A 25,377-nucleotide genomic window follows, 5' to 3' on the forward strand; every position below is an offset into this window, starting at 1 on the left:
TGTGCCATCTTGTTGTTGTATAAAAATATAAGTCAATTTTAAAAAAGGATATAGAAGAATGAGGGGAGGGAGAAAAGGGGGGAGGGGGAAAGAGAACAAAAGAAAAAAATAAAAAAGCAAATGGGCTACATAAAAAAGTAAATTTTGGACAAAGAAATTTGCCTCCGCTAATATTCCTGCTTGTATCTAACAGTGAAAACTGAAGATAATGATGAACTCCAAAGAAAAATCACCATTCTCAAATTACTTGTTCTTAACAGAATTTCCTTTAGATCCTCAAATCTTTTCTTTACCAAAAACAGGAGGCACCTTTGTGCTTGCTACTTCTCCAAAGCAACGCCTGTGATAATCTTAAGATATCTGTGATATCTTAAGATCTAGTGGTCTCATTAACAATGGGATTAAATTCACTTTCCTTGCCATTACTTCCTAACAACTGTCAATGAACAAAAGTAAGATTGTAAAAAAAGAAAAGAAAAATGCTTTCTGAAACAGCTAATCACAGACTGCAGGATTATGACTAAAATTCTACCTGTTAAATTGATACTGGGACTTTAAAAACATTACAACGGAATAATCAGTTATCATACATTCACAGGTTTTCTTCAACAGCAACATTTGTAACATATCTGTTGAGTTTGTTTGGAGTATATGAGTGGACTGTTCAATTAACTTAGGTGGTATACTACGCAACCAGTAGAAGTGCCAAAAATCTTAAAAGAATCTTATATCGTTTAATTCTTTCTCCTAATTAGCTGCTCTCTTTTGTTCAACTGAGGCCTCAGAACAATAATATAGCACTTGGGGGAAAAGATACAGCACAGCAACCCTGCACTGGAGGCCAAGATGGAGAAGATTTCTACAGCCACCATGTATTTCCCTTTGATGCTGAGGTAGGTTGGAACAAAGGACAACCAAACGCTGCAAAAAATCAGCATGCTGAAGGTGATGAACTTGGCTTCGTTGAAACTGTCTGGCAGCTTCCTGGCTGGGAAAGCCACAGTCAAGCTGATGAGGGACAGAAGTCCCAGGTAGCCCAGAACAAGGTAAAACATGATGTCCGACCCTTCATTACATTCTGCTATAATCTCTCTGTTGAGGGACTGCATGTCTAAATATGGGAATGGGGGAGCAGTTCCCAGCCACTCCACACAAATGGCTGCTTGAACAAGGGAACAAGAAAGAAGAATTGAGTTGGCCAGTCCTTTCCCCACCCACTTCTTCATGCTGGACCCAGGTTTGGTGGCCATGAAAGCAACAACCACAGTGATGGTTTTGGCCAAAACACAATAAACAGCCACTGTGAAGATGATGCCAAAGGCAGACTGGCGAAGGAGGCAGGTCAGCTTGCTGGGTTCTCCAAGGAATAGCAAAGAACAGAGAAAGCAGAGAAGGAGGGAGACCAGGAGAGTGTAGGTGATATCTCGGTTGTTGGCTTTGACGATGGGTGTATCTCTGTGCTTCACAAAAGTCCTTAATACTAAACCTGTGATAAGGGAAAAAGATATGGCTAATAAGGCCAAACTGATCCCCAAAGGTTCTTCAAATGACAAGAAGGTTATAACTTTGTAGATGCATCCAGTTCTGTCCTTGCTTGGATACTGGTCTTCCTGACATTTTACACAGTCGAGCATGTCTGAAAAAAGAAAGAGGTTTGCCTCAGTGTCAATTCATGTATGACTTAGGTTCTGAAGGCACAACCTGGGAGATATTCATGCTAATGTTAAACGTGTGGCTGTGGTCAACTAGAGAGCTATTTTGATATCCTTTCAGTATTGCTGTATATTCTTTTTCTTCTTGTTGTCCTCACTATTATCATTGCTTCAGTTAGGTAGTCATATTGGTCTGCAAGATTCAAATCTTATCGCAGGTAAAGACCAGTAAGATTTTCAGGTCATAAGCTTTTGAGAGTCAAACTTCTCTTTGAAAGGAAGCTTTTACTATCAAAAGCTTCCGCCCTAAATTCTTGTTAGTCGTTAAGGTCCTACTGAATTCAAATCTTGATCATTGTTTCTGTCACAGGTAGATATGGTTCTTATGTTGGTTTAACATTAGGAACCTGCTGTGTTTAACACATTTATGTTTCTTATTTTTACACACTTCTTGAGAATAAATCAAAACTTTCAGAAATTACTTTTTAGTGGGTCAGTTTGAGATTTTGTTTCTCTATATCATTCAAAATATGATAGGGCTGACAGACACATGCACAACACAGAGAACTCTGGATGCCTGCTTGAGAAAAGTGTGTTCAGTCAGTCACTTGTGGGAGGTTGGCAAATGTTATTATCAAATAATTGTCATCAGTTTGCCTATGAATGTGTATCACTTGATATCTCATAGATGCAGAGGAGTTAGCCGTGTTAGTCTGTGGTAGCAAAATCAAAAAGAGTCCAGTAGCACCTTTAAGACTAACCAATTTTATTGTAGCTTTTTTTTTTTTTTTTTAGTCTTAAAGGTGCTACTGGACTCTTTTTGAACTTGATATCTCATTCACTGGCAAATCACAAACCATTGTTTTAAAATGACCCCTTTCTCTTTAAACTTGTTTTCAGAATTGTTGACAGTAGAGGTGGACACGGACTGGGAAAAGACCACCAGCCTACAGTCTGTGGTCTGTGGAGTTTCACGAAACAGATTGACTATGAATTTCCATGAACTTCAGACAGGTCCGTGTGTCCGTGGGGCCACTTCTGGGGCCTGGAGCAAGAGGGGAGGGGGTGTTAAAGCACTTCTGGTGTCACTTGTAAGTGGCGCCAGGAGCTCTTTACATTTTATCCCCCCCGTGCTCCAGCTGACTGGTAGGGAAGTTCCCGCCAGTAAGCTGGAGCAAGGACAGGGTTAAAGTGCTGTCTGCGTAACTTGCACGTGGTGCCGGAGCAGTTTAAACTTTAAAACAAAAACCAGACCAACTAACCACAGACCAGCAAAAAGGTTGTGGGTCCGTGGGACCCGCTGGTTCGCAAACAATGAACCAGACCGGTCTATGTCAAATTTAGGTTCGTTTTCCAGTCTGTGCCCATCTCCAGTTGAGAGGATTGAACTGTCCAATGGCTTGGAAAGGTATCTTCCCAATTATCATTTGGGAAACATTCATGTGAATTAACCCTAAATGTTAGGGCCTTGAATATAAAATAACACCTACCCTTCTGGTTTGAAATTTTCCCCTCAGGACAAGGAGCACAATCGTAACAGCAAAATTTCTCCCCTTCTTTCTTTTTCTTCTGAGAACCAGGATGGCAGTAATTGTTGCACACAGAATGGGGAGGACCCTGTCCAGAAACATGAGAGGAGTTTAAAAGTGTTTACAGTAGACATTTTTTGTTCACAACATTCAAACAAGAGAACAATTTGAATGCAAAAGGATTTCCCGTCTCGTTCTTGAGTGAAGAAAATTAGGAGACCGAAGAAAACAACTGCACAAGCTACTTGGTACAGCATGCTATGGCCAGAATGTGGATTGGAGTGAGTTGTAGGACTATATCATTCCAGTTTTGCTCCATCTATACTGGCTCCAAAGCCTTAGGGCCAAGCTACAAGTGACGAATTACACTTGAACGGCAAGTGGATTGAGTGGAGGGCAAGTGAACAGGGAGAAATACACTTGCCGTTCAAGTGTCATTCGTCATGTGTAGCTTGGCCCTTATATGGCTTGGTATCAGCATACCTTAAGGTTCACTTCTCCTATATGATGCTAACTGTCCGTTCCAGTTGTTTTCGGAGGCCCTGCTTTGTGTGCCCCTACCATTTGAGCCTAGAAGGTGGTAACCCCTTAAAGGGCTATTTTTGTGCAGCACCAAAATTTCCGAACTCCTTGTCTCCCTCTATAGTAGTTTTCTGCCAGTAGGTGAAGATTTTTTGTTTGATTGCTTGTTTCACATGTAATTGGCCCGGTTTTGGTGTTATTTGGGTATATGTGTTTTTATTGAATTATTTTATAAACACATTATAAATATTTTAGGGCTGAAATGTTTTAAGGCTTTGATGATCACTATACATTGTATCACATGTATGGAAAACAGTTTTTAAAACCCACAAGGCATTGAAATACCTCTCCGGTTTCAGCTCGCTTTCATTTTTAAAAAAAAAAAACAGTCAGTGATTTTGATTTCCCTACAGAGTCCCATCCTCCATGACAAGACTATGGAACAGAGAAAAATTCTCTGTCTAAAATTTCCTGTTAGTTTTAGGGGACAGTATTATTAGCTGATGAAAAAAGAAAGGAAGCTCTCAGACTTACCACAACTGAGGGCTAGGCTGGTGGGGGGGGGGGGGGTGAAGGTCACCTGCAGAAGAGGAGGGGCCTATGAGGAGACCCTCTTCCATATGCTATAGCATGGTTGGCTCCATTCACAAACATTGACAGCAGGAGCAGGATGCTTTCCCACCTACCCACACTTTGTTTTGAGGGCAGCTGGTGGGCCAGTCACAAATTTAGGTGGTTAGGCAGTTTTGAGACATTGGCTTGGATCCTAAGGGGGTGAGCAGTGCATAACAATTGGCTAACACTTGAGGTCTAAAGGGGTGGCAAGGGCCATCCATTAGCTCTTGGTGGCGGTACATCACTTGCCATCCCGCAGTTGCCAGCATCTAAGTTAACTAGGAGGCTCCAATTAGTGCAAAATGCTGCAACTCAACTGTTACCAGGAGCGAGCAAGAGCATGAATATCACTCCCATCCTGCAGTTGCTCCACTGGCTACCCATCATTTACCATGCTCAGTTCAAGGTATTAGTTATTACATACAAATTTCTTCATGCTTTTGGTCTGGCATACCTACGGGACTGCCTCCCTCCCTATGTTCCTCCATGGCAGCTTTGTTCATCTGAACAGGGGCTCCTGCAGGTGCCAGGCTGCACACGGGTGAAGTCAGCAGCAGCCCATACATGGACTTTCTCCGTAGTGGCCCCTCTCCTGCGGAATTACCTGCCTGAGGAAGTCAGAAGAGCCCCCACTCTCCTGCCTTTCCACAAACGATGCAAAATTTTGAATTGGGTGGCAAAAGTGTTAGACTTCAAGATGTCCAACCTTGGCAGGTAAGGTTTTGAATTGAACTATTCAAAAAGGCTTTTTACTCAAATGGGAGGGCTGTATTGTAGGGATGGGGTCTCAGATGCTTTGCTAATGAGTTAGGGACCATGGACTTCATCACTATATATCTTTACGTATTATCTGCTGCTTTAAATATGTACTGCTATGTACCACCAGTGCTCCACGTTGTCTAATGTCAGTCCTAGAATTGATTATGTTCTGTTTCAGTATTTTTTCTACTCTGTATTGGATTTTTGCTAATACTATGTCTTTTAAACTTGTATTCATAGCATTGTTTATGGAAATGTCCTTGATACTGTATTTAAATATGTCACTGATTGTACTAATCTCATACTGTGTAATCCGCCTTGAGTCTCAGTGAGAAAGGTGGAATATAAATGACATAAATAAAATAAAAATCAAATGACTGGAGGAACAACACATCGAACAGCAAAGTGGATGTCAGAGATCCATTGCCCTATGCCTTACCAATGCTCCAAATGGTTGTAATCAATAAAGCTGTGGCCATTTCATCCAAAAGAGAAGTGTTTTTGTATCATTCGAGGGGAACCTAGCTTGTACATAGCACATAGGTTGCAAGAGCAGTTGAAATGGTGCATTGAATATTATCCTGCCAACAATCTGCCAGTACTTTTTAGTCATGGGAGTGATCTTCGCTTTCTTCTGTTAGTGTGAGGACAGGTTGGTCACCAATGTCTCTCAAGGGCTGTTAGAGGAATCTAGGGAAAGTGGCCCAGAACAATTCAAGGCTGAACATTTTGGGATTTTAATTGGAAATAGTACCCATTTCTGAAAAATGATATGAAACTGAGGGAAGTTCATATGGAATTTGTTTGTTTTCCCATAATAGTTGGTGTAGTGGTTAAGAGTGGCAGGACTCTAATCTGGAGAACCAGGTTTGATTCCACACTCCTCCACTTGAAGCCAGTTGGGTGACGTTGGGTCAGCCACAGCTCTTCCAGATTTAACTTTAAGGTAAAATGCAAAAGAACTTATTGTGCTTTCTGTTTTGGTGACAAATTCTCTTGGTTGAGGAACTACTGGAGAATTTACCTTTTGGAGTTTATTTGAGCTTTTTACCGAATTGATCCTCTTGGGCTGAGGAATCTTTAATAAGAAGTTGAGATGAAGGAATGAACCTTGTTGTATTGCTGAAATAAAGTAGCTTAACAGTATTTGTAGTTGTACCTGGTTGCTTTCAAATGGGATTTTCTTCTTTTGTAATGAAGATAAAGGATAAAAGTGCCCTGTTCAAAGAAGATTAACAATAGGATATTTTGGGAAGACATTGCCTGCCTCTGAGTATCTACAGAGGAAAATTCCGAAATTTTGCAGATCTTTCCTGCCCCTCTTCTCTATAAATTCCTTTTTGAGCAAAACCGGTTCTAAATTTTAAAAAACGAGACAAGAAATGGATTGTGGGATGGAGAAATGGGTAAAGAGGAATTAAGAGAATTTCTGTTTAAACCCTAACTTGCTCCACAGACAGAGAAATTGTCAATGGGGGGCCAATAGAGACCCATAAAGTAATTGTATTTGATTCCCTCATAAACCTTTTCAGTAAGGCTTTGGGAAATATTTCATAGAATTTCAAATGTTATGAGGAATAGGAATATATGACATTTTAATTTTTCATACCTCTTCATATTTTTCGTGTTTGTTACGGCTCTGTCTTTATTATAGAATCATCTGATCATACATGACACAGGGAAGTTAGTAACAAAGGGAAGTTCCAACACCAAGTCACATTTCTGGAGAATGGAATGGATCCTGAGAAGAAGCTGGAGTCCATACCTGGTGAAAAGCTCTCGGCCACACAATCATATCATCATGAATAATGAATTGTTTCCCTTTGGGAGCAGAAGAATCAACCCTTCCAACTTTGACTCTGAGAAAGGATCTGTTGGGGAAAGTGATCATGTTCATGATGTCAAATCCAGCTTCTATTTCTTTCTTGTCATTAAAAGACACTGTTTCTCCAGCAGAGTTGTTGAAAGAAATGCTTTGAAGAAATGGGTGGAGCTAGTTGAAAAGAGAAAACAGAAAAGATATTACATCGAATGATGAGTTTTATCCTTTTTGCATATACTCATCCACAATTAGAAGAAAATCTGACTGTATTTGTTTACCACAAAGCTTGATCCTTTAACTTAAATTTCCTTTTTAATGTTGGGTTAGGTTTTTGTTTTGGTCACATCATGAGAAGTCTGCCAGTCGCGCCTATGGCATAGCCATTTAGGCGCGCGGCAGTTATTTGCCCCACTGGAAGGAGGGAGACAGTGCGTCAGACCTCAATCCGGGGCTTAGCCGTGGGGGCGGAGTTTAGAGCATTTGCTGGCTTCTCCGCCCCCTCTGGCTCCAGTTTGGACTCGTGCTCGGTGGAGGCAAGACGTTTCTTGCTCCCCAGCACGAGGCCTGCGTGGACCGAGTGGTGGACCCGTGTGGAGGCGTCATCGTTGGAGTCGCGTCGGGTCTGCTGTCGGGGCGTGCGGCGAGCAGATCGTGCGGCTGCTCCTTTTTTCTTGGCCGCTGGTCTGGGCTGGGGGGGCCAGGGTTGGATTTCTCCACACCCCCGGTTTCGGGCGGCTGCTCTTTCTCCCACCGGCTTTCCCCTTGGGGCGATCCGGGCAGGGAGTTTAATAGGCGGCTGTTTCTTCCCCGCCTAGTCAGGGGCCTTTGGGGAGAGCTTGTGGCCGTTGCGGCTGCTAGGCGCGGCACAGCTCGAGCTTCCCCACAGGCTTTGCCGCTCGCGTGTGCGCGCTTTAGGAGGCCTTCGGGTCCGGCTGCCTGTACCACCCAGCTTTTCCCTCTGGGCGGACTGGGTGGGGATTTTCTTGGGTGGCCACAGCTTCACCCGCCCGGTCGGGTGCCTTTGGGGCGGGCTTGCAGCCGTCGCTGCTGCTAAGTGCAGCGTGGGCACGTGCTTCCCCAACGAGGCTTTGTTGCTGCGCGCGTGCGTGCTCTAGGAGGCTCCCAGTTTCGGCTGCCTTTTCAACCTGCCTTTCCCCGCTGGACGTGCCGGGTGGGGGAATTTTTACGGGCGGCCCCCACGTCTGCCCCGCCTTACAGCCAGCCAGGGTGGTGGTTGGCACGTGTTTTTTCCCACCAGGCTTTCCTGTGCGCGTGGGTGCGCTCAGGGTGGCTTGCAGGTGGGGCTGTGTTTTTTTTCCCTGCTCGCCATCGGGGCTTGTGGACATAGCCTTCCCTAACCGGCTGGCTGCATTGGTGCAATTTGCTCTTAGCCACTATAGTGGCCCTTGCAATTGCGGTGGCCATTTTGAAAGTGGTTGGCGGCCATTTTGTGCACCCTTGTGCTGGTGGGGCCCTGGTGTCGCCTGCAGGCTTCTTCTGCCTCCCAGTGCCAGCAGCATATTCCTTTTCTGGGGTCTGGGCATACTGGTCCTGTGTGTGCATTGCAGGCACCTTTTTGCTGGTTTGAATCCCATTTTCCCCCTTGGTCCGGTAGTGGCTTTGGCTAGTCTGACTGGACTTCCAAAGGTGCTTTCATTCACTGTTGCACATCTGGGGCAGGATGGGTCCAAAGAAAGGAGGAGGTAAATCCAAGGGTAAGCAGCCTGCTAGGCGCCCCCCCAAGCGCCCTGCCATCGCTCTATCCTCTGATGAGGAGGAAGAGGGTACCCTAAGGCAGGATATTTTGGCCAGAATTGCTGCCTTAGAACAGGCTAGGTCATCTGCTGCACCTCCTGCGAGCTGTCAGACTGTGGCTAAATAAGGTACTCTCTGCAAGATTCCCTTTAGAAGCAAGAATAAGTCCAATGTCTGGCAAAGGAAGCTTTATTGCAGAAAAGGTCCATTATAGTCCACTGTCCTGAATAGGAGACTCAGGATGGTACATGATCATTGTTACCAATGAAGAGCAAGCATAGGATACAGAGTAACAATACCCATCTGGAACAGCCTCCCCCCACAGTTCTCAAAACAACATCTTTCAGTCCTGGGAAGCTGCTCTCCTTCAAGGCCAATGCCTGGTGGAACGGTGTTAGACAAAACAGTCCTCTGGTGGGAATGCTGCCTGGGAACTGGTGCACCTGAGGAGAAAACACTTAAACACTAAAAGCATTAGAAAATGGAGTCAGTATAGGTAAGATATATACTGGACCTGACATTTCTGCCCCCCTTAAAATAGATCCCCCCCTGGTTTATATGGGTAGCGAGCATGAAAAGCTTTGGTCAATCTAGGAGCATGAACATGTGCAGAGTTCACCCATTCATCGTAACCAGAATCAAAGTCCTTCCACCTAATGAGGTAAAAAAGCTGATTTCTCTTGATTCTAGAGTCCAAAATTTGTTGTACTTCATAGTGTATTTGGTCGTCAATTAAAGTTGGAATGGGTGGAGCTTTGATATGCCATTTGTTGTCGGTGGGAGCTTTCTTCAAAAGGCTGACATGGAACGTATCATGCACATGGCGAAGGTTCTTGGGCAATGTTACAGCAACAGTCACTTTATTTATTACCTTGCGCACAGGAAAAGGTCCTAAGAATTTCAGAGCGAGTTTGCGGCTTGTCTGAGCTAGCTTTAGGTTCTTTGTGGAAATATACACATGGTCTCCTGGTTGTAATTCCCATTCGGCCACACGATGGCGATCTGCGTACTTTTTGTAATCCAGTTTGGCTTTTTCAAGGTGTCTCTTAATGATAGTCCATTGCTGCACCGCCTCCCCCCACCATGAGGATACATCTGGCAATTTAGAGGAATGGAGAGGGGGTGCGTCCAAAGGGAAGGGATTGAAGTGAGTCCCATATACAATTTTGAAGGGGGCTTCTCCCGTTGAAGCGTGTACACTGTTGTTATAGGAGAATTCAGCTAGAGGGAGAAGGTCCACCCAGTTATCTTGTTGAAAATTGATGTAGCAACGAAGGAACTGTTCTAATATTTGGTTTGTTTTTTCGGATTGCCCGTCGGTTTGTGGGTGGTGGCTTGAACTGATACCTTGTTCAATATTCAACATTTTCAAAAGCTCCCGCCAGAAGTTGGCAACGAACTGTCCGCCGCGATCCGAAATCACCTTGGACGGAAAAGAATGTAATTTTACGATGTGTTTTAGAAACAGATCCGCTAGTTTTCGAGCGGAGGGTATAGTAGTACAGGGGATAAAATGGGCTTGTTTGGAGAACAGATCTACCACCACTAAAATACAATTATGTCCTTTTGAAAGAGGCAGATCAGTGATAAAGTCCATGGAGATTACTTCCCAGGGCCTGTTCGGTGTTTCCAATGGTTGCAGAAGACCCGGAGGTTTCCCTTTTCTGGTTTTAGCGCTGAGGCAAACAGGGCAGGAACTAACGTATTGGGAAATGTCTTTGCGCATGCCCGGCCACCAGAATTGTCTTTGAACTAGGTGTAAAGTTTTCAGATACCCATAATGTCCAGCAGTGGGAGCATCATGACAGCGCTGCAAGATTTCCAACTTAAGGCTGTCCGGGACATAAAACTTGCTCCCAGCTAGCCAATCCCCCTGTGGGGATTGGGTTAGTTTGTTTCGCGGAGCTTTATTCCCCTCCTTCTCCACTTCAGTTTTAAGTTTCGATTTCCATTCTTGGTCGGCCGGGAGGGGCTGCTTAGCGCGGCTGCGAGTAGTCACCACGCCCCCAAGTTGCTTAGGCGAGAAGACCGTGTCGACAGTCTCCGCCCGCTTGCTCTTATGTTGGGGCATGCGCGACAGGGCGTCCGCCAAAAAGTTAGTTTTGCCCGGGAGATAATTGAGGGTGAAGTTGAATTTGGAAAAGAATTCCGCCCACCGCAATTGCTTGGCATTCAGTCTGCGGGGGCTTCGGAGGGCCTCCAAATTTTTATGATCTGTCCAGACCTCGAAAGGGTATCTCGCCCCCTCCAGCCAATGCCTCCAGTTAGTGAGAGCTGCTTTTACTGCAAAGGCCTCCTTCTCCCACACATTCCAATTCCTTTCTGCCTCTGAGAACTTTCTAGACAAGAATGCACAAGGCCGCAATTTCCCATCCTCCCCCTTCTGCAGCAAAACCCCCCCTATCGTCGTATCGCTGGCGTCGACCTGTACTATGAAGGGGGACTGTTCGTTGGGGTGGGAGAGGATGGGTTCCGTTACAAATTGCTTTTTAAGGCATTCGAAGGCCGTTTGGCAATCGGGGGTCCATTGTAGTTTAGCAGAGGGTTTTTTGGCTTGGTCCCCTTTCGCTTTGGTTTTTAGCAATTCTGTTAAGGGGAGTGTGATTTGGGCGAAATTTGCTATGAAGTCTCTATAGAAGTTGGCAAAACCCAGGAAGGATTGCAGTTCTTTGCGGGTGGTGGGCGTTTGCCAATCCTGGATCGCCTGTATTTTGGCTGGATCCATTTTCAACCCCTCTTGTGAGATACAATACCCAAGGTAAGTGAGTTCGGTTTTATGGAATTCACATTTGGACAATTTGATGGGCAGTTTATTCTTCATCAAGGTGGCCAGGACCTTTTGTACCATTTGAACATGTTCTTCCTCGGTGTCAGAATAAATTAAAACATCATCAAGGTACACCACCACCCCTTTGTACAGAAATTCATGTAGAACTTCGTTTATCATGGACATGAATACAGACGGGGCTCCCGTCAATCCAAAAGGCATAACTAAGTATTCATATTGTCCGAGGGGCGTATTAAACGCGGTTTTCCACTCATCCCCTGCCTTGATACGAACGTGGAAGTAAGCATCTTTTAGATCTAATTTCGTAAAGATCTTACCTTGGGCCACGACGTTGAGAAGGTCTCGGATGAGCGGTATAGGATAGGCGTTGTTGGTGGACACTGCATTTAGTCCTCGGAAATCCGTGCACAGTCTAAGTCCCCCATCCTTCTTTTTCACGAAGAGAACTGGAGCGGCGTGGGAACTAGAGGCTGGGCGGATGAACCCTCGTTGGAGGTTGGTGTCGATGAATTTCCGGAGCTCTTCACGTTCATGGAGACTCATGGGGTAGAGCCTCCCTTTGGGTAGTGAGGCTCCTGGTAAAATTTCCACCGCACAGTCCGTTCGTCGATGCGGGGGCAGCGTGTCCGCTTCCTCCTCCGAGAAAGCGTTTAGAAAAGGCCAGTAAGGTTCGGGTATTTGGTTGACTTCTTCTTGGGTAAGGAGGGCCTTTTCTTTCTGAGTAGGGTCTTCGCCCCAGTTTTGATTCCAACGGTGAAGTTTACAGTTGGCATGATTGAAGGTAATACATCCTTGAGCCCAGTCTATGTAGGGATTGTGATCACATAGCCATTTGCTGCCTAGAATTAACGGGTACTTGGCAGTAGAGCTGATGACAAAGGACCTCTTTTCCCAATGCTGTCCCATGCCTGTGATCACCGGGATGGTTTCAGTTGTGACCGGATTCATGTTGGTACCATCCATTTGTTCAAAAATTACTGGATTTTGTAATTCCCGAGTTGGTAAGACTAGTCCATTGACTAGAGCTGGGGCTATGATATCTCTTGAGCAACCCGAGTCAATAAGAGCTTGCACCCGAATGTGCATTTTTCTTTCTGGGTTGATTAAAGTCACTGGCATGAATAAAATGGACCCAGGTGGCCGGTTCCGTGCAGGGACGGGCTTGGGGCGGATCTGTCGTTTGGGCCCTTTTACGACAGATCCATCTCGTTTCCCGACTGGGGACTTTCTGGATTGACTTCTGCAGATGGGGAAGCGGGATCGTATTCCATAACTTCTTCCGCTTCCAGCCCTCTTTCTGAGGCTGGCCTTTGGGAAGCGCCGCGGCCTCTGTTTGCTCGTGGAGCTGGAGTCGGGCGTTGGAGCGTAGGGAACGGAGCAAGGGTTGGACGCCGTAATTGGAGCGGAGGTCTTTGCACAGGCCGGTAGGGGCATTGTGCTGCAAAGTGACCAGCCTGTCCGCATTGCAAACACAGCCCTTGTTGCCATCTAGCATCTCTCGCTCCACGGGTGGCGTAGCCAGCTCCCCGAGCTCCCTTCTGTAAGGTCAATGGTCTTCTTTGTCCCGTTTGTTGTTGTTGCTCAACCAAACGGACTTCTAAAATGCGATTTTCCACTTCGCAAACAAGTTGAATCCAACCTAACAGCGTAGGGGGATTGTCTTGCATGAGGGCTCTGTCCAAAAGTCTCGGATTAAGTCCTTGTTTGAACAGAATAATTTTTGTGGACTCCTCACACCTGGGGCACTTGGCAGCCAATTGTCGGAATTTCGTGATATAGTCTCTCGCTGCCATGCTGCCCTGCTTAATGGCCTGCAATTCTGTTCGGGCCCTGGTTTCCTCTAAGGGATCTTCATATTGTGCTCTAATAGCATCCACCAACCCCTGGAGAGTATCGAGTTCTGGGGCCCCGATATTATATAGTCCTACGTACCAGTCCGCTGCTTTCCCTTGTAAGCGGGAGCCGAGGTGTTCAATTTGGCTGGCCTCGCTGCCGAAGAGGTGTCCCCACCGGTTGAAGAATTGCACGACTTGCACTAGAAAAAAGCCCAGCTTGGAGGGATCCCCGTCAAAAGTGGCGTCCAGTTTCACCCAACCCATTGGGAGGTCTTGCCTCGGAGCCGGGGCTGGGTAGAAGTCCGCCGGAAGCCTCAATGGCACTTGAGGTATGAGGGGACCCGGTTGTGCTGGCGGTGGCCTCACCGGTTGAGCCGGGGGTGCCGGCCTCGGCTGGGCTGGCGGTGGTGCTCTCGGCAGGGCTGGTGGCGGTGCTCTCGGCAGGGCTGGTGGCAAGGCCGGAGGTGCTGGCCGTAGCGGTTGAGGTGCTGGCGGTTGAGGTTGGTGTGGCGGAGTAATAATCGGCCGCTGAGGGGTGGGTTGGTGGGGTCGCAGTGGTGTAGGTCCCATCGGTTGGGTCGGAGGCGGTCTTACGGGTTGTTCCAGTGGCAAACGTATCGGCTGCAGCGGCGGGGTTAGTTGTGGTCGAAGCGGAAGGGGCCGCAGCGGCGAAGGCCGAATGGGTGGAAGGCCGCGCGGGCTTGCCCCTCCGGGCGTTGTTGTTCTGGGAAGCGTCGGCTGGCCTTTTGGCGCTGGTAGACCATCTCCCGGAGGTTGCCCAACGGGAACAGTTTCGCGCGGTTGACCAGGGGCTCCCTCCCCTGATGGAGCCACGGGTGCTCCCGCTTGGTCCGGCCGGACCGTTTTCGGGGAAGTATGGGGGGGTATCACCGGTGTATCACTTGGCTTTTCCTCCCCTTCCGTAGGCCTCTCAACGGGGGTCTCGTCTGGCGGCACATCCCCTCCCGTGATAGGAGGTTCGATGGGAGTCTCACCGGATGGCACAACCGGGTGGTCCCTTCTCGGTGGAGTTTCCCGCTGAGGGGGAAGTTCCTTGGGTTGTTCTCCCGATTCGCCAGGATAGGTGCCCCCCCCGCCGGTAGGCGACGACCGCTGCTGAACTTCCTCCATCGGATAGGAGATGACACTTTGAAGGGTAGCTATCTGTATCGCCATCTCTTCGGGAGACAGTCTTTCCCCTGCCCCCATTGAGGAAATTAAATGAATGGCGTGAGCCAAGCTTTCTTCCATGTCCATCAGCTTAGCTTCTAATTGTTGTATACGACTTGGCCCTGGTTGTTCGCTCAGGGAACCTTCATTCGCTGTACTCACCGGGGAGAAAGGACCCCACGGAGGAGGGTCCCCTTGAACTATTCGCGACCTCGCGGCTAGAATTCCCTTGGCCATACCCGTCACGGCCGAGATGCTGGTATCTACCGCATAGGTGCGACCTCGTATCTGCTCCCAACTTGGTTCAGGGACTTCCGTTGGCTCCTTCCACGGGGCAAGTTCGGAATAATCCCAACTCAGGGCGCCTCGGCGAGACGTGTCCCCCTCCATCTGCTCAAACGTCCTGTTCCAATATCGCCATGGTTGGCTGCTATCTAGTTCCGGGACGGTTTCTAGGCTTCGGCGCCCGTCCATCGAGACTCGTGGATGGAGTCCACCTGCCCGGCGCTCTCTGGTTTCTCGGGGTCTGGCTCCCCACTCCGACGGGGTGGGCACCGAGATCAAGGGGAGAGCGGTTGCTTTCGGCCTTGCCCCGAGATTGCTTTCGGTCTCGTTTCGAGTACTGAAGTCGATGAGAGGCAGGGTAGAAGTGGAGGCTCCGGTTCCGTTCCCGGTTGCTCCCAGCTCCTGGGAGTCTTGGGTTTGCACCGGTTGATTGTCGGGAGACGCATACGGATCAAACAAAGGATCCCTGTCCGGGACAACCTTGGATTCCGCTGGGCCCGACGCAGACATGATTGGTAACAAAATGTCAGACTGTGGCTAAATAAGGTACTCTCTGCAAGATTCCCTTTAGAAGCAAGAATAAGTCCAATGTCTGGCAAAGGAAGCTTTATTGCAGAAAAGGTCCATTATAGTCCACTGTCCTGAATAGGAGACTCAGGATGGTACATGATCATTGTTACCAATGAAGAGCAAGCATAGGATACAGAGTAACAATACCCATCTGGAACAGCCTCCCCCCACAGTTCTCAAAACAACATCTTTCAGTCCTGGGAAGCTGCTCTCCTTCAAGGCCAATGCCTGGTGGAACGGTGTTAGACAAAACAGTCCTCTGGTGGGAATGCTGCCTGGGAACTGGTGCACCTGAGGAGAAAACACTTAAACACTAAAAGCATTAGAAAATGGAGTCAGTATAGGTAAGATATATACTGGACCTGACACGAGCAAGAGACCGGTGCGGGGGGCTTCCAAGGCCGCATCTATTAATGACATCCTCTCTCGTTTGGCTGCTTTGGAGGGTACGTCTTCCGGAGGTGGCTCGGCTCCGTCAGTAACGGTGAGCAGTCAGGTGATGGAAGGAGAGGCAGCGGAACCTGCAGCTGTTGAAATGGAAGGGACTTGGTCCCAGGAGGCGGGTCAAGTGGCTGTGGTGGTACAACCTCCGGATAATGAAGGTAAGAGTGCTTGGCCCCAGCAATTGGGTGCCTGGCCCTGGGGCCAGATGGTTCAGGCCTCTCAACACACTTCACTTGCAAACTTGGGTGCTCAGGCCTCTCAACACACTTCACTTGCAAACTTGGGTGCCCCTGTAGGCGCGCCAGGGGTTGGGGCGGTTCCTGATTGTGGCCCCTGGGGCCAGTCACCCATGCCAGGTCAACTGCCTGGGGCATCTGGTTGGTCTGCCCCCCCGGCCCAGGCCCTGGGTATGGGTTTTGTTCCTCCTTGGGGCTCTTATTTTGGAGTACCCTGGTCCAATTATGGGACGGTGCCATACAGAGCCCTTCCAGTCGGCGACACAGCCATGCCGCTGGGCGATCACCTTACCCCGGCTACTAGAGAAAAGATTTTGCGTGGGGACTACGTGGATGTCTTTACCCTTCTCTTCAGGGAACTGGAGAAGAAGGATAAAGAGGACCTCGAAGACCGCGATAAGGAACGCCTTAAGCGCCGTAAGATAGACAGGACCTGGGCTAATTGGCTTCCCGGTTTCCTGATATATGCAGGAGTGATAGCACGTGCACAGCCCTGGAGAGCCGCACCGCTCTTCCAGTATTTGGATATTATTTACAGGGCTCATTCTGAATTCGCTGGTGCAGCCTGGCTGCAATATGATGAGGAATTCAGGATGCGGGCGGCACTTAATCCATCATTGCCCTGGGATCAGGTTCATCAGCATTTATGGTTACAGCTGATGACTCCAGCAAAATCTGCGGTTGGTGACCGATCTGATAGTGGCCACATCGTTCAGCGTTCATCCCCAGTTTGGGGAACTCCACAGGGTACTTACGGCTCCCGCGCCTCTGCGGGGCAGTCGGTTCAGCCCCGACTGCTTTGTTTTGAATTCACTTCAAAAGGGGTATGCAGCCGTAAGAACTGCCGCTTCGGCCACGAGTGCCCGACCTGCAGAGGGCCTCATCCCCTCAGTGCTTGTAAGAAGCAGCGGCCATTTGGAAGAAGGGGGGGAGCTCCCTCTGGGCAGCAAGGGCCTAGTAAAGGGCCCCAGCCCAATAAAAGTGAAGGTCCTTAGGGCTTTGTTGGCGGATTACCCCAATAGGGTTGACGCTCAGTTCTTGTTACATGGTTTTTTGTTTGGTTTTAGGATACCTTTTCAAGGTCCTAGAACTGCCTGTATGTCGTCCAACTTGCGGTCTGTGGTTGGCATGGAGGACGTTGTGCGGGCAAAAATAGCAAAGGAATGTGCTGAGGGCAGGGTTTTAGGCCCTTTTCCCTCCCCTCCTGTCCCTCGCCTGCGGGTTTCTCCCCTTGGTGTAGTGCCCAAAAAGGCGGCTGGTGAATTTCGACTAATTCATCATCTCTCATACCCTAGGGGTGGCTCCGTCAATGATGCAATTCCCGAGCATTTATGCTCGGTCCGTTATACAAGCTTTGACCAGGCGGTCAAAGTGGTTAGGCGTTGCGGGCGGGGGGCCGAGATGGCGAAATGCGACATCAAGTCTGCCTTTCGCCTTCTGCCGGTACACCCCGAGGATTTTGAACTCCTGGGGTTTTCATTTGAGGGCCAATTTTTCATGGACAGAGCCCTCCCGATGGGGTGCTCTATTTCTTGTGCAGTTTTCGAGCGTTTTAGTACGTTCTTGGAGTGGGCCCTACGTCGTAGGCAGCGCTGCCATGACACCGCCCACTATTTAGATGACTTTATTCTGGTTGGGCCCCCGCGTTCAGGGCAATGTGCCCGGCTTTTGAGGGAATTTATATGCCTGGCAGATGAGTTGGGTGTTCCACTGGCACATGAAAAGACGGAGGGTCCTTCGACCATCCTGACTTTCCTAGGTATTGAGTTGGACACGGAACAGCAATCTTCCAGGTTACCGGCGGATAAGCTTCAGGAGATGAGGGTTCGTTTACGTTCCCTCTTGGGGAAGAGGAAGGTTTCATTATTGGAATTACAGCAGGTGGTGGGCCACCTTAACTTTGCTTGCAAGGTAGTGGCGCCTGGTAGGGCCTTTTTGCGCCGCCTCTGCGCTGCAATGGGGACCCTTAGGCTCCCACATCATAAGATGCGGCTTTCCCCTGGGATGAGGGAAGACTTAGAGATGTGGTGTCAGTTTTTGAGTGGTTTTAATGGGGTCTCCTTTTGGAGACAAGAAATGCTGTTGGAGGGGGAATTACAAGTTTCCTCCGATGCGTCTGGCTCGAAGGGGTTTGGAATTTATTTCAGGGGACACTGGTGTGCAGTGGAATGGCCTGCTGACTGGGCGGCAGCAGGCCTGTGCCGGGACCTTACGTTCCTGGAATTTTTTCCTATCTTAGTGGCGGTTTATCTGTGGGGTGAGGAGCTGGCGCACCACTCAGTGCACTTCTGGTGCGATAACATGGCTGTGGTGCAGGTTGTTAACTCTCTCTCTTCTAGATCGCCCAGGGTAATGAGACTGGTCCGAGCTTTTACGTTAAGGTGCCTGCATCTTAATGTACTGTTTTCAGCTAGACATATTCCTGGGGTGAATAATGAGGTGGCAGACGCCCTGTCTCGTCTGCAGATGGACCGGTTTCGTCAGCTTGCCCCAGAGGCGGATGTACTGCCTGCCCGGGTTCCTCAAGAACTGTGGAGAATTGGGAGTCCGAGGCCTTCAGGGCCATCCAGTTAGCACTGGCTCCCAGTACCAGACGAGCCTACGACAGGGCGGTAAGGTACTTTACGGGTTTCAGGCAGGAGGTGGGTCTCCCCCAGCTGTGGCCCATCCCAGTGGGACACCTGGCACATTTTTGTGTCACCCAAAAAGGTAAGGGGCAACGGGTGAAGTATATTTGTAGCCAGCTGGCGGCCTTGGCCTTTGCTTCCAAGGCCCGTGGCCTCTTTGACCCCACTGGGGACTTTCGTATAAAAAAAATGTTGGAGGGTTGGTCCAGGGAGGCTGCAGCTCCGAGAGATGCGAGGCAGCCCATTTCCCCCGATATATTGCAGGGTTTGAAAGCAACTTGGCCCTTTGTTTGCAGTTCTCCCTTTGAGGAGTTGTTGTTCCATGCCGCTTCGTTGATAGCGTTTTTTGGAGCCCTTAGGGTCAGCGAATTGGTCCCTCAATCCCTTAAGGATGCTTCTGGCAGGGCCATTTCGGTAGCGGATGTAAAGTTTCAAGGGGATCGTTTGGTCATACGGATCAGATGCTCTAAGACGGATCAGTGTCAAAAAGGGGTGGATCTGGTGATTGGCCCATGTGCCATAGTGGAGTTGTGCCCCTTGGTTGCTTTGAGAAAATATTTGGAGGTTCGTGGTACGGTGCCTGGGGCATTGTTTTGCCATGTCGATGGTTCCCCTCTCACGAAGTACCAGTTTTGGACGGTCACGGGCAGAGCGCTCACTAAGTTGGGACTGGGTGGGGTGAAATTTGGAACCCACTCTTTCCGGATAGGCGCAGCTTCCACGGCCGCCGCAATGGGGTATTCCAGCGTTGAGATTCAGAGGGTGGGACGATGGCGTTCTGCTGCTTACAAGTCATATGTTAGGCCTTTGTCTGGAGGCCATCTGTGCTGACTTTGTCTCCTTTTTCAGGTGCCATGCCGTGGCGGGAGAGGGTACGGATCCTCATTTGTGGCTATAGTATGGTCTTTTGGGCGGCTCACCAAGCAAAGAGGACGCAGATGGGGTCCCAGCTTGGACTCAGCCGATGGGCCACCATGGAGTGGCAGGGCAGAAGAGGCCTGCGTTGGTCTGGTTTGCTGCCACTATTGTTTGAAGGGAGGAGTGCCCCTCCACCGCATATCTTGGTTGTCCACTTAGGTGGCAACGATTTAGGGCTGATGAAGGGTGTGGCCCTTTCCTGGCAGGCACGGGATGACTTTTTGGAGATTCAAAGGAGATGGCCCGGTGTCTTGATCTTTTGGTCGGCAATGCTTCCGCGCCGAGTGTGGAGGGAAGCTTTGGACCACAATGCTATCGAAAGGGCACGCCGAATGGCCAATAGAGCCCCTTTTCAAGCAATGGCAAGGGGGTTGGGCATATATCTGCCCCATCCGCAGATACGGGCCGTGTCTGCAGACCTCTACAGAGGGGATGGTGTGCACCTCTCTAGCAGAGGCAACAGTATTTTCTTGAACGACCTGCGGCAAGGGCTGCGTTTGGCCTTAAGCCATTTGTGGGGCGCAGAGGCCTAAGCAGAGGCTTGGCCTCTGCGATGGCAGGATGTTAGTCAGGGAAGAATTTGTAGCGGGCCGCTGAGCACCCTTGGCACCTCCCCATTGGTGGGGAATTGGGTCTGCCAGAAGTGACTGGCTGCCGTACGGCCCAGTTACGTGGTTAGACGCCCTGGGTGGGGATCCCCTGGACAAGTCAGTCTCCCCCCGTTGCCGTACGGCCGGGTGGGGGAGCTTTACAGGGGTGAACCACTTCGCCTGGCCAGGCCGGGTCCCAGCCATTGGATGGATGGCTCGCACCCGGGGCAGCGGGTGCTCGCCCAGACAGGTCAGGGTGGGGTCCGGAGTGACCCCAGGGCCTGACCTGTACCGCTAGTTAGGCCCTTGCCATAGTTGATGTTTGTTGTTGTTAATTTTAATAAAGCGGCCCATTTATATCCCAAAATACGGTGTCTGTCTCTCATTCCGACTAGGGGGGCAAGACAAGACTCTCTGGAAAAGCCAATAATACTAGGAAAAGTGGAAGGTAGTGGGAAATGAGGAAGACCTAAAATGAGATGGCTTGACTCAATTAAAGAAGCCATGTCCACTAGTCTGTAAATGATGGGACGTTTAGGAGGTCTTTCATTCATAGGAGGTGGTTTGATGGCATATAACACACAAACACCTGCTTTGGAGAACTTACTGTCAATTTCAAGCTTCATCAATTTCAAGCTTTATCTGACAGTTGCTCTGTATCACTCTTAGCCACTCCAATTTATATGCAAAAATATGCAATATGTATTCATACTTCCATCTCCCTTTGGCACAATCAGCCAGTTAATGAAACATTTAATTATTTAAACCAAGGTAAAGCTCCAGCAGAGGTTTTGAAGTAGCTGCATTTCCCAGGCATGCTGTGCCAATATTCTTCTATCTACATAGATAGCTGCATGAAGACAACCTTACCTTACCCCTCACTCTTACTGCCAAGCACAGTTCTGTGCTTAAACCATCTCCTTCCCACTTTCTCCCTGCTTCTCAAGTGAGGCTCCCTGAGGCATAGTTAGCAAGCAGAGAAGGGGAGAAAGGTTGGAAAGGCAGTGAAGGTGTCTGTTGTGGCAATTCACAATGACCCAGCTGGTATTGTAATTGTAATAATAATCAGAACAAGTAAGATGGGTAGCCATGTTTGTCTGTAGCATTAGAAAAGAACAAGCATCCAGTCGCACCCATAAGACCAACAACATTTGTGGTAGTGTATGAGCTTTCTGTATCTGAAGAAGTGAGCTGTGACTCATGAAATCTCATTCCCTAACCACAATTTTTCTTCAGATACCTGCATTTTCTTTACATTTTCTTCGGAATTTTCTTCAGATACCTGAAGAAGTGAGCCTAGACTCACAAAAGCTCATACCCCTCCACAAATGTTGTTAGTCTTATAGGTGCTACTGGACTCTTGCTCTTTTCTACTGCTGAAGAACACGAAAGGTAAAGAAAAGGAGAAAATGTTAAAGAAAAAATGGATTGGAAACTTTTAGCTCTGCTATCATCTGAATGATGAAGCATCTGGATCCTGCATATGAACAGAGAAAATAAATTATATCATTTTGACAGAAAAGACTCATCAGAAACCAACAAAATATTGATATTCGCACACCAAGATTCTCAATCACTTTTCTTAGCTGATTCCATTTTATAAAGTAAATGCAGCTGTTTTGTAATTGTGTATGGAAGAACGTTCTGTTCAAGGTCCAAATACTGGGAAGACCCACAATACTTGTCAACAAAAGAAGGATCCCTACTTCCCCAGTTATGCCTGGAGGACAACATTGGATATTGTCTCATCTTGTGCTCAGGTACAGAGAACAGGAAATCCAAGGGGTAACCTTACCTGCCAAGGTTGGACATCTTGAAGTCTAACACTTTTGCCACCCATAGAATCAGATGAGGCCATGGCTTTCAAAGCATGTGCTATGGCATAGACAGCATTATAGATACTGTAGCTGTGACCGGTCATGTGCATTTCAAACAGAGGCCCAGGAAGACTCTCCAGTCTCTCCTCCCCAGTGCACATGTCATCAACCTGCATTGACCCATGGAACTTTGGAAATGAACAGTCAAATGCTTGTTCCCAGAATTCCTTGAAAAAATCATTTTGTGTTTTCTGGAAAGGTTTTATACTAGAAAGATATTTTGTGAACTGCAGAAACTCATTTGAGTGAATTGTGAAGGACATGGCACCATGGAAGAAATCAAAATTCCAATGCCTTAGAGCTCCAGATAACACGAAATCCACTTGGGCAGTCAAAATCCACACCTTGCTCAACGATACATCTCTTGTATATTCATTATATCCTAGAAACATAATATTATTCAGTGATGAAATGGTAAGAGATCCACCATAGAGGATAAAAGTATTCACTTTTCTATCTTGGAAAGCCTGATATATCATATTGACTAAATTGACTAAGTCTTTTAAGTAATCCCACTCTGCTTGGTTTGCGATTCTTACAGTGAAGGCTAAACAGATTCCATTTGGGGAAAGCAATGGCTCCAAAGACTTCAAGAAATTCTCTCCAGGATCATCATCTGCAGCCAGGAGGCTGACACACGTCCACCCAAAATGGAGCAGCAATTGGATAATTCCCATGTACTGTTGGTCTTCATTTGGGACCATGCGGTGGAAGGAAGGAAACTCTGTTGCTTCGCTCTCCTTTGAGGCAAAGGAACCATATATGATCTAAAATAAATGTTTTTTTAGAGATTTTCAGAAATAATGCATTAGTTTGTGACTGATAAATTTGCTGAAGGAAACTGCCAGTATTAAGTACATTGTTTCCATTTAGGTAAGAACCTTTCTTCTGCTGCAAGCTTTTCTCTTTTGTAAGAGGCATGTTTCACTGGTGGAAAGCATTACATATTAGAGAAACTCTCCTCCACTAGTGTACTACAACTTTTTGATCGAAACAGCTTTGACAATTCTGGCTCACAATTTTTAATGATAGTGAACATTGTATAGTTCCTGTAAAATTGCTATGGGAAATAAATATCCACTAACCTTCTTACACTACCATGTTCCTCATTTCTTTTCTATCTGTGTGAAGTAGTCTGCATTTTTAACTTTTAATACCAACCAAAAGATTATTTCTCTGTCAACCACACTGCTCCCTTTCCCTTATAACAATTCTCTGAATTGTAAGAGCTTATTTTGTCAAAGCACTTAAAGTGCCACAGATGAATCATACCTGTGGAATTTTGTAGAGTCCTAAGATGTCTGCAACATGGAAAGATATATCAGCATCAAGTCCTCCAGTGATGGCTATGAGGTTTTTCTGTGTGTCACATTTGTAGTTGGGGACAAACCTCTGTGATTTAAAAAGAAGGCCCAGAGTTGTACGATAGGTCATTTTCATATCAAAGTAGCTGTCATAGATGTGGAACCCAAGGGTGACATTTGGCAAGATCTGGGGATTCTTATTGATCTCATTCACAGCAAATGCCAATGCGAGGTTGTGCTGGTAGAACTTTATCAGCATTCTTAAAAGAGAGTGAAATAATCATTCATTGGAGTATTGTACTTTAAACCAAGTAATTTCACAGTAACAGCAGGGCACGTTGGTTCTTATTTAAGTGCAAGATTATCCTTTTATTTATTATTATCCTTCCGGTCTTGTATTTGAAACCAAATAACAATTACGATGCTTCCACCACCATACATTGTGTAGATTTCAAAACATCGGAGGTTCCCTTCCTAGTTTTAATAAACTGGAAAAGACAAAAAGTTGGATCTGCCTTTCTTGCTGTTCATTACTTTCTGCTCAAAACTTCAGTTCTGAATGGGGAGAACATTGTCGCAGAACGAGTTAAGGCCAACCGTAAAGCTACTGCTGCTTCATCATTCAACCATGGGCCAAGCTACACATGACGAATGACACTTGAACGGCAAGTGGATTGAGTGGAGGGCAAGTGAACAGGGAGAAATACACTTGCCGTTCAAGTGTCATTCGTCATGTGTAGCTTGGCCCTAAAATTAGCAACGCTGCTAGCCACAAGTTTTTTGTTATGTTTTACTGATAGCTATGGAATCATGATGAATTCCTGCTGTACTTAACAGGGCATGCGATTAATATGCTACATACCTATCTAGAGGATCAGTTTGGCCAAGGCTTTAGCCTTGCTACCAAAAATGCTGAAAACTCAGAGCCAAGCTACACATGACGAATGACACTTGAACGGCAAGTGTATTTCTCCCTGTTCACTTGCCCTCCACTCAATCCACTTGCCGTTCAAGTGTCATTCGTCACTTGTAGCTTGGCCCTCAGACAATGCTTCGCAAAAATTTTTATTGTCAAATCATTTCATATCACTTACGTCTCCAAATCTTATTCTGAGATGTACATCAACTACAATGTTGTACATGATGCCTACATTAGTTGACCCCTATAGCAATATGTTCAATATTGAGAGGGCTTCTCCCCCAACTCTCAAAAGCAGCAGTTTTTTAAATATGCAATAAACATCGGCTTATTTTGAGTTAGTCAGTGTTACAAAGTTATTAAAATCAAATACTGAGCGCTCTGCAAAATGGTTCTTGACTGTCCCATAATATCTTAACATAAATACTTAATTGGATATGCTTAACATTAATGCTTAATTAGATGCATGTTAACAACCCTTTCAGTTCTTCATTCTTCTGCCCATTGTAACACAGATCATTATCTTAAATCTCATGTTCAAAATCTGATACTCCCATTTTTTATTTCTACCCTTGTTGCTTGCAGATTTTCCCATGTTAGCCAATTCAATCGACTATCATAAACCTAGCTTTGTTGTAAAATTGCACAGTACACATGCCTGCTGATTGATAGAAATTAACACTTCGTCTGGTTTTTTGTCTCCACTCCCACCCTCCAAATGGAGTTTGCTTTGCTTATGGGAGACGAAAACTGAGAAGTTGTGCAAAACAAGCTGAATGCACAAGAATGTAAAAGAGAAATGCTGGAGTTAGCCAGGCCTACCACTTCTAAACTTGGGACACTCTAACACTTCTGCACGCAGTTGTTAGAATCTGAGAGCTGCCCGATTGCATTATGAAGGAAGGGAAGAAAATCTTACACTCCATCATTAAACAAGTTCTGAGAAGGATGTTCTTTGAAATGTAATGTGTGAAGACTATAAACAAGCTGAGAAGCAATTTGACCAACTAGGAGGTTCCCTGACTGGTACCACTCGTGTGGAATAGGAACGGGTTCTTCCTTAGAGCTCTTCCTGTTCTCTATTTTGCATGAGATAAAAGGCAATAGAAGCAGCCACGCCATTAGCCTCACCATCCTAGAAGGGCGACCTGCTGAACTTG

The 25,377-nt window shown here is 47.2% G+C and overlaps 1 protein-coding gene across 1 annotated transcript; it reads right to left on the reverse strand.

The window, feature by feature from the left end:
- Window positions 1–734: 734 nt before the first annotated feature.
- Window positions 735–23,557, reverse strand: LOC129339954 (vomeronasal type-2 receptor 26-like). The gene is made up of 4 exons (XM_054994517.1): window positions 23,267–23,557; window positions 7,339–7,587; window positions 3,143–3,269; window positions 735–1,636 (listed from the first exon to the last, which is right to left on the reverse strand). Exons 1-4 carry the CDS (start codon window positions 23,555–23,557, stop codon window positions 735–737), a joined length of 1,569 nt encoding a protein of 522 aa, XP_054850492.1.
- Between the last annotated feature and the right edge of the window lie 1,820 nt (window positions 23,558–25,377).

The sequence above is a fragment of the Eublepharis macularius genome, chromosome 12 (assembly GCF_028583425.1).
Source record: "Eublepharis macularius isolate TG4126 chromosome 12, MPM_Emac_v1.0, whole genome shotgun sequence".
NCBI classification, from domain to species: domain Eukaryota; kingdom Metazoa; phylum Chordata; class Lepidosauria; order Squamata; family Eublepharidae; genus Eublepharis; species Eublepharis macularius.